The 9,323-nt window shown below is 45.4% G+C and overlaps 1 protein-coding gene and 1 long non-coding RNA gene across 5 annotated transcripts in view; one reads left to right on the top strand and one right to left on the bottom strand.

The window, feature by feature from the left end:
* The window catches only part of BSG (basigin (Ok blood group)), a 31,364-nt gene extending 26,094 nt beyond the window's left edge, over positions 1-5,270 (top strand). For 2 of the 4 annotated variants that reach the window (XM_069102254.1, XM_069102323.1), the window contains 4 exons: positions 62-86; positions 1,776-1,845; positions 3,825-3,850; positions 3,942-5,270. In XM_069102254.1, coding sequence (XP_068958355.1) covers positions 62-86; positions 1,776-1,839 — 89 coding nt within the window. In that variant the 3' untranslated portion in view covers positions 1,840-1,845; positions 3,825-3,850; positions 3,942-5,270. The remainder of the gene's footprint in view (positions 1-61; positions 87-1,775; positions 1,846-3,824; positions 3,851-3,941) is intronic. The other 2 variants (XM_069102189.1, XM_069102284.1) reach the window with 1 other exon arrangement.
* LOC138172662 (uncharacterized) lies at positions 5,136-8,180 on the bottom strand. Its single transcript, XR_011171217.1, has 2 exons — positions 6,878-8,180; positions 5,136-5,825 (listed from the first exon to the last, which is right to left on the bottom strand). It is a non-coding gene; the product is annotated as an uncharacterized lncRNA (long non-coding RNA).
* Between the last annotated feature and the right edge of the window lie 1,143 nt (positions 8,181-9,323).

The raw sequence follows: 9,323 nt of genomic DNA, 5'->3' as shown, positions 1-9,323 counted from the left end.
CCATGGAGTAATCCTGAACTTTTTTGTTTTTCTCTCTTCTTGGTTCCCCTTCCTTGAGAAGATGAGGATGGCGGGTCTGCCCCACTGTAAGTACTGGGTGGTCATACTAGGAATGGGCAGGGAACCGCTTTTGAGGGTCTGGGGATCGGGCCTGCGTGAATAGTGCCAAGGCCATCACTAGTGAGAAGGGAAGCATGTTTCTGTCGGGCAATTTTCAGGTGGTACTTAGGAGGCGAGACCCCTTATTCAGTGATAGCTTCTCAGTCATGACTCACTTACTTTCGGTGCACCTTTTTAGTGCATTTTAGATTCATCCGTTTGAGTCAGCCACCGTTTATTAAGTTCTGACTGTGTGCCAGGCACCATGCTGAGCACTAGGGATGTAAAGAGAGGCGAGAGGCAGCCCCTGTCCTCAGGGGGCCCACCGTCCAGTGGGGGAGACAGCGCGGCGATACATCCTGGATAAAGTGGCGAAGGCTTCTTGCAGAAGGAAGGCCTTTGGCTGAGACTTGAAGGAAGCGGGGGAAGCCAGGAGGCCAAGGTGAGGGGGGAGAGAATTGCCAAGGATAATACTGAGAATCAGGAGGTAGAACATCATTCCTAAAGGGCCTGAGGAGGCTGATGTCATTGGAACGGAGAGTATGGCGGGGGTGGGGAGGGGGATGAAGTATAAGGAACTAGAAGGATAGGAAGAGGCCCGGTCGTGAAGGACTTTGGCGCCATCCTTGATCCTGAGGTAATTGGGAGCCACTGGAGTTTAGAATGGAGTGGGAGTGAGGAAGGGATATCATTAAACCTCTGCTTTTGGGAGATCAGTGTGACAGCTGAATTGAAGATTGATTAGGGGTGGGGAGACACTTGAGATAGGCAGACCAGCCAATAGGCTATTGCAAGATCTAGACATGAGGTGATGAGTGCCTACGTCAGAGTGACTGCATTATAGGAAGACAACATTGCAAAAAGAGATAGCAGCTGATTGGATAGGAGGAATTGAGAGGGAGTATCCAGAGATGCCATCTAGATTACAAGCTTTGGTGACCAGGAGAATGGGGTACCCTTGACAGAAATTGGGAAGCTAGGGAGAGGGGAGGGCTTCTGGAGAAGGCCAGAATCCACATTTGGACAGGTTACATTTAGTAGGTCTGTGAGATGTGCAGTAGGATCTGAATGTGGAGCTGAGAGGAAGGGCTGGACAAGTAGATCTGAAAATCATCTTGCATTGAGATGATGATTGAATCCGTGGGAGCTGGTGAGATCGCCAAGCGAAAGAGTATAGAGGGAATAGAGAAGAGGGCTTAGGACAAAGTATGCCGTTAGCAGGCTGGATGAAAATCCAGCAGAGGAGCCTGAGGTGTGCCTAGATCTCTGAGAGCCCATGGGGCTTGAAAGCAGGTCTATTGGGCTTTGAGGCCAGTGCTCTTTCCTGCGCCATGCTGCCTGTCATACTGGGAGGAGGAGAAAGGAAAGAATAAGAAGAAGAGGCTGATGGACCCTGTCAGAGGCTGCAGAGAGTTCAGGAAGGCCGAGGGCTGAGAAAACACCAATAGATTGGGTCATTGAGTCATGAGTGACTTTGGAGAGAGCAGTTTGGGTTGGAAACCAGACGTAAAGGTTTAAAAGGAGAGTGAAAGGAAAGAAGTGGAGGCCCCAATGCTGAGACGGCCTTCTCAAGGAGGGAGCAGAGATGTAGGCCAGGAGAGATTTGGCTCTCTGCCCAGGCTTCCTGTTTTCCAAGTATGCCAAGAGGTTGTCTTCTTCTTTCTTGATCTTCCTAGGAAAAGTGGCGTGTCTCCAAATGACAAAGGCAGACAGAATGTGCGTCAGAGGAACGGCAACTGAGCAAAGGTGAGGCTCTTCCTTCCCAGCACATTCAGAGTAGTGGAGGAGAGTTGCCAAGTCAGCTGGTCATCTCCCCTGGCATCCACCTTCTCATAAAGACAAGGCCACTATCGAGCGGGATATTTAGTGTCCTTAAAAACCCAGCTCAGCACCTACAATTTCAGATTCATTAAAGGTTAGAACAAAAAAGGGATCATGGAGAACATCTGGTCAAATCCCCTTGTTTTATAGACAGGCAAACAGACCTGTCATGTCGTGGGACGGGCCTTGTTGTTTGCTGGCCTTATTGTTAAACCTGGCACGGCCGCTGCCTTGGGGTTGCTGGGGGCAAATCACTTCATCATTTTGGACCTTAACCTCCTAGGCAAGAGGCTTGGACTAGAAGGGTCTCTAAAGATTCTTCTTGTTCTCCAGAAAAGGCTGTGATTCTAACCTGTGCCCCTTGGACATGTGGCTCTTGAATATTTTCCTTGTTTCTTTCCTCACTTTATAATCTAAGTCAGTGAATGACCTTTGTCAAGTAAGTACCTCCCCTGTCTGTAATAAGGAGTGGGTTTAAACACCCTAAGACCTTTGCTGCCTGCATTGTGATCTGAGCACACACACGATAAATAATGAAGTAAATGCAAATAGGCTTTTGTTATGATCTGGCTTGGCACAGGTGTTTCTTGCTTTTTGTAAATCCCCAGTATATTTGAAATTTAGCTTTGCACCAGCAGATAAATGAGGTAAAAAAAAAATTTGGTTTAGTTCAGATACAATGATGTGATTGTGTTGTGGTTGAAGTCTAAGTTGAGTGGTATCTCAGGTCAGATGGGGCTGGGGTCTGGCCCTTTGTTTCATCACAGAGGGAACCCCTGCCAGTTAATCCTGCGGTAATCAAGAGCCGCTGGAGTTTAGAATGGAGTGGGAGGGATATGGTCCCCTCTTCTACAGCTTTGAGTCTTTTGTGCCTAGAGCTCTGAGAGACTGTGGGGCTTGAACCCAGGTCTTTAGGCTGAGGCCAGCGCTCTTTCCAGCACCATGCTGCCTCTCACTATGGGCCTGGCTTGTGGCTTAATAGAGAAGCAGAGAGCTTGATAAGTTAGTATGATTTATTTCAGCTTTTGGTTCACATGTCACTTTGGTTTCATTCATCGTAAATTAAGGGTCGTGTTTTGCTTTACTCAAAAGATTCCTTAAAGTAAAAACTCAGTGCATATGGTCTGAATAACAAAGTGTCTGTTGCTCATGAGCAGGCATGTGTCTGTTGTATAAAACATATGAGTGGGGGCCGCTAGGTAGTTCAGTGAATAGAGCACCGGCCCTGGAGTCAGGAAGACCTGAGTTCAAATCCATCCTCAGACACATAACACAAAACTAGCCATGTGACCTTGGGCAAGTCACTTAACCCCAATTGCCCTGCCTCCCCCCCCAAAAAAAAACAATACAAACCATATGAGTTCTTTGTGAATAGAAATAATTGCTCACAAAAGAGAGTACTTTTTACATGTCATTTGTGTCTCACAAATACCTCATTGACCTAATATCCTTATTTTACTGATAAGGAAACTTAGGCCCCGAGAAAGAGACTCTCACAAGGTTGGTCTGGTTGTATATGACATGGTCCCAAGCCATCTGACTAGTGCTTCTTCCATTACTTGAGGCCATGGTGAGAGCTGAGTAAAAGGTATGAATTATGTATTCCGAGAATATAAGGAATAATTGGGGAAAAGGGTTTTATTTCTTGTAGATTTAAAAAAACCGTAGGAGACCTGAATTCTCATCTTTGCTTTACCACTAATTTGACAGATGACCTTGAGTAAGTCACTATACTTCTGGACCTCAGTTTTCTTTATAAAATAAGGTTGGAGATTGGGAGGACTCAGCTTCAGTGTCCCTGGTGGTATAGCTGGTGATAGGGCCCATTTTCATCAGATGTTTCAATGGATGGATTTACATCTCCTTCTTTTCCCCTTATTCTACTTTATTCTTTACGGTTTCAGATGATCAGCAGTGAAAAGATGGTGAAGTAAGAAAAACTAACCAGTTAATCAGAACTTTATAAATGAAAAAAAAACAACAAAACAACAGAAAATTATCTTCCCTGTTTTCTCCCCTAGGTGACTTCTGATGAAGACCTCACCTGGATGGGTGTGTGTGTGTGTGTGTGTGTGTGTTTCTTTGCAATGTAGCATGGAGTATATTCCTAATGTACCTTGCAAAATCCAAGTTGTTTTCACCAAATTATAGCAAACTAAGTGGTAAATTCAAGTACTTTTTAAACTTGTTGGAGGGTGGTTTTTTTATGTTTTTGGTTTTTTGGTTTTTGTTTTTTTCCCCCACATGTACATTTTTGTCCTTTGGCCACCAGTCAGTCTGGTCTCTGGCATCAGCCCCTGGGGATTTGGGGTAAAAGATAATCACAGTCTGCGTGCCTGTCCTCTTCTGGATTTCTCTACCCTTGTTCTGGGCAATGAGTCACAGAATCAGGGAGAGTGTTCTTTTGGCAGCAGAAGTCCTTCCTTTTTTTAGAGGCCCAGCTGCCAATAAGGGAGAAGATTCCACAGCAGCTGGCTGCCTGTTCTAAAAGGGTAGAGTGTGTAATATTATGTTGTATTGGGGGGACAGTCCAGTGGGGCAGAATATAATCGCTTCTGCCCAACTAATCCAATGAGGTGGCTTAAAAAAAATTTGGTACTGCTAACCTGCCTGTCTGAAGCAATTGCTGTCTTGTCTTTTTAAAGAAAAACCATATTTAAAGCCACAAGTATTACTTGCCTTTCTTGGGAGATGTTCAGATGACCTTTTCTGTGTGACATGATCTAACCTCAGTGGTTAAGAATAAGTGATTGGCAAGCAGCTACAAAGGCCCTTCTCATGTTCCCTGAATGTTCTCGCTGGCAGTTTGCCCACACCCTCAAAGGTCCCTCGCTCCTTTGGTTCACTGTATAACATTTGATAGCCCTGCAGGGAAACCCACACCACCTGCTTAACAGATATTTGAGTGTTGTTATGTTAATCTCAATGTTCCAGGCTTACCATTCATGGCCTTTTTTTCCAGAATGCTACCTTCCAACTAGACCATGTAAAAAGCAGAATCAGAAATCTAGCAAGGGTGATTGTGATAATAACTTATTGCACAGACTTTATTTAGTATCGTCATGATGTCATTGGCACAGTGGAGCCAAACACACAGTAGGTGGCAGGACTTTTGTGTTTCCGTAGACTAGACAGGCATATAACAACTCGTTATCTTTATGTGCACATGACAGGCAACAGTAAAACCTATTCCATTTGACATGTTGGCTCCTTATCCCCATCTGCCCTAGGAACCTGTGAGTGCATAAATGTGTGTATAATCTGTGCTGATTGCCAGTGTTCCCGTAGTATTTTGAGACATCCCTCCCTGATAACATTTCACCAATAAAGACATCTTTTTCCATTTTCCAGCTTTGTGTTCTGTGTAATCCTAATTGTGTAAGCTTGCATATAGTTCTTAATTGATTTAATTTTCTGGGCATTTCTTAAGAGCCTCCTGTGTTGTAAGGCTACAAAGACAACGAAACGGTCCCTGTTTTCCAGGAATTTACATGCTCCTGGGAAGGTAGAATGTTTCCATAGCAGTGGAAACAAGGTAGCTTGATTCTAAGGTACAGAAGAGAGGATGAGAGTGCATCCCAACATGCAGGAGATAAACAAAGGCCGGAAATGGAATATTTGGGAACCTTGATTCATAGTTCAGGGCTGGAGCTCATATTTTGTCCCCCTCAGACCCTCGTCACCAAACAATTCACAGACCTTCTGCCATCCACTTGTCAGACAGTGTTTAGAGGGTACTTTCCATCTTTTAGAAGGAATTATACACAAACTGGAGCACATTGAGGAAGACCCAGGGTGGGGTCTTCAACTGAATCCGATTCAAGGGGAAGGTCATTTCAAGGAATAATGTTTAGCCTGGTGAACAGCATGGCAGGGATGTATGTGTTCCTTAGCTTTTCAAACATCTGAAAGACAATCACAGGAAAGAAAGTTAGCTGTGTTCTATCTACATAGCTCCAGGAACAGAACTAGGATTGATAGGAACTTCCAGGAAGCCAGCTCAGTATAAAAAGGGATTTTCTGGTCCTCAGAGCTGTTGGACAATGGAAAGGGCTATTTTCTGTCACTTAACTATTGGAAGTGTTCAGACAGCCCACTTACAAGATATCTGTAAGGGGATCTATGCTCCCAGTCTGGGAGTTGGCACCAGATCTCTTCCCACTCTTAACGGGTTCAATCATTGTGCCCTTGGCATTCTCAGCTTTCACATTCCTAGGAGATCTACAGTGCCATTTGAAAAACTATTAGGAAAGCTTCTTTAGGTATGACTCAAAACAAAAATTGAGAAGAAGAAAGACTGTCCAGCTAGTATGTTTAAAGTTCCCTGACCAAGAGAATGAGGGCTTTAATTTCTCACTTTAAAAACCCTTCTTCCTCATCCTAATTCTCTATTGGTGTTTAAAGATGGTTGGTCCCAGTTGCTTCTTTCCACAACCAACCCCTTATTAGGATGAGGCAACCCTATGGGGAAAAAAAAAATTACTTTGCTGTTGGTGTTCTCAATCTCTGACATCCTAAGAATGCACTTGGTGATGTGGGACAGACCAGGATGAGATGCCACAGAAGCAGGTGCTCAGGAACCTGGGCTGCCCTTCTGGGCTCTCTGAGGTGCAGATGATTGACAATTCTGAGCTCTTAATGTTTGATTAATACAATCCCCTGAAGTGTTAGTAAGGGCTTTTTGAAAAATCCCCTCCCAGTCTCTTGAGCACTGACAGTTCCTGAGCAAGGGATCTGATCCCTGATGATGACAAGTCTGGAATTTGGGGTGGCAGAAGGGGATGTTTTTCCTCCCTCCCCCGTTTTGGGGGCAGGATTGGATCTTCCTGGGCCCCCTGGCTTACATTCCTGACAAGTGGGGTGACCTGGTGTAGAGTACTGGACTGTAGTGTATAGTGAGGAAGACCGCCTGGCTTTGAGTCCTACCTCCTACTCTTACTAGCCATGTGACTCTTACCTGGGGTTAATCTCTGAACAGAAGTGTATTCAGCGATTAAATGGAGCTACTTCATACGTTGGTGGTTAGGCTCCAGTGAGATAGACTTCAGGCTTCTCAGCTCTTGAAGCAACCAGAGCCTGGAAAGGTCTGCGTGAACGGCAGGGAGCAGAGTTTCCTGTGGGGCTCTCAGGAGGGGAACAGCTCTCCTCAGAAATAGTCCTGCTGTTTTCAAAACATTCCTCCCACAGGCGGAGGGCCCGTTGTTTGTCTGTTCACAGCAAAACGGCATGGGTTTGGCACCAGAAACAAGTCTCATCTCAGACAGCGATGCCTTGTTCCTCTTCAGGGAGCAGAGAGGCGAGGATGAGGCTCTCTCCTAGGGCTGGGGACATCAGTTTGTTAAAGAGGACCCTGCGTGTAGGGGCCATAGAGTTCATTCCTTCAGTCTGCCAGCTTCAGCTTTGCTTTGAGGACAATGGCCATGACTGTGCTCCTGGCCTTACCTTGGCCACCCAAGAGACATAAATGAGCATATTCAGTCTTTCTAGTCTGCCCTTTTCTATATTAACGGATGAGAAGACAAGTCCAAGAGAAGGAACTGGTTCGTTCTAAGTCAGCAACCGACCTAGGACCAGAGTTTAGAATACCCAGCTCCTAGTCAAAAGCTCTGTCTTGCTATGCCACATTCAATCAAAAACCGTATATTAAGAGCTAACTACGTGCCAAGCAGCTCACTGCTGTCTGGGGATACAAGAGACAAAAACAGACTTTTTCCCCCTTCACATCCCCAGTGCTTAGTGTGGTGCCTAATATATATGGCAGTGGGGGCATTACTAGTAGCCAGAGAGATCTGGGAAGGTCTCACGTGGCCAGTGGCAACTGAGCTGACTTGGAGGAATCTGGATTTTAAGAGGGGGCTATGAGGAGGGAGTGCTCAGTGAGTTATGCATTTATTTAGTAAGCGTAGAGGCAGAAGTACTGCTGTGTTGAGAGGAATAGAAAGAAAGCCAGTTTGGCTGATGCAAAGACCGTGTTAAGGGTTGTCTCACAGTCCTTGGTATGGATGTTGAATTTGTTTTCCATGTAGCACAGATGGGTTGTAAGGTCTAAATTGATCAGGCTTATTACCAGCGGCACATCCACGTTATCAGCTCACCTGTCCATGGTCGTAGAACTAAGACCCTTCCCACCTGGCACTGGTTCTGGTTTGGGACTGATTCAGTTCTGGTTGAACAACTGGTAATGGGAGGTCAGCTGGTCCATCCACCTTCTCCTGGTCCTTTTTACAAATGAGAAAAGAGATCCAGAAAAGTTGGGGCTTGTTCAGCAGCACTCTGGGAAAGAGCCCTGGATTTGGAGTCAGACAGCCTGGATTGTATGACCTTGTGCAAGCCCCTCTCAGCCTCAGTTTCCATATATGTCAGAGGAGGGAATTGGACTAGATCTGTAGGGCCCTATGACCCTGTGCTTGTTCAGTATTTACTAAACCTGGTAGGCAAAGACAAAAACAGGCCCTGCTGGTAAGGAAACTGATACTTTTGGGGGGCAAACACCCCATTTTTGTTGTGGCTAGAGTACTGGGCCTGGAGTCAGGAAAGTTCAAATCTTGCCCAGAACACTAGTTCTGTGGTCCTGGGTAAGTTGCTTTACCTCTGTCTGTGTCAGTTTTCTCATTTGTAAAATGGAAATGATAATAGCACCTACCCCCACAGGGAAGGGGGAAAAAAAAGGGCAGGATGGGGTCCATTGGAGATCACAGTTTTTCTTTTTTTAAGTTTTAAAATCAATGACATAAGAAGCAAGGGGGGGGCGGATTGCTCAGTCGCTAAATTCCCACCAGATTCAACAGGAACAGTGTCTCCTCAGCCTCCTTGCTGTTCCTAGAACAAGACTCTTCACCAACTCTGGGCTATTTCATTGTCTCTCATGCATGGGATGGTCTCCCTCTTCATCTCCACTTCCTTTGTGTCCCCGCTTAAATGCCACCTACAGGAAGTCTTTCCTGATCCCTGTTAATTCTAGCATATTTTTTTCTGTCAATTATTTCTCATTTATTCAATATGTAGCTTGTTTATGCATAATTGTATGTTGTTGCCCCCTGCCCCTTCATGCTATTAGATTGTAAGCCCCTTTCTAGATCTGCATATCCTGCCCTAGTTTCTCTCCTGACCCCAGCCCTGCATTACCAGGTTGCCTGTTAGACATTTCAAACTAAATGGTTCATACTCATCTCAAACTTAAGAGGTACAAGTCATTCCTTATCCCTCCCTTCTCCTTCTTCCCCTCCCCCCCCCACTCCTCCTCTTTTCTGACCTTCTGTATTGCTGTTAAGGGCACCAATGTCCTTGGCTTCACATCTTCAATATCATCCTTGGCTCCCTCCTCACCCTACATATCCAATCAATTGACAAACTGTCATTTCTACATTTTGTGACATAGTTCAGGCCTTCATCAAATCTCACCT

This window comes from Petaurus breviceps, unplaced genomic scaffold (genome assembly GCF_028583685.1).
Source record: "Petaurus breviceps papuanus isolate PSGF00001 unplaced genomic scaffold, PetGlider_PUasm1.0 103, whole genome shotgun sequence".
NCBI classification, from domain to species: Eukaryota; Metazoa; Chordata; class Mammalia; order Diprotodontia; family Petauridae; genus Petaurus; species Petaurus breviceps.
The sequence above is the reverse complement of the archived record's forward strand: the minus strand, read 5'-3'. Positions and strand labels throughout refer to the sequence as shown.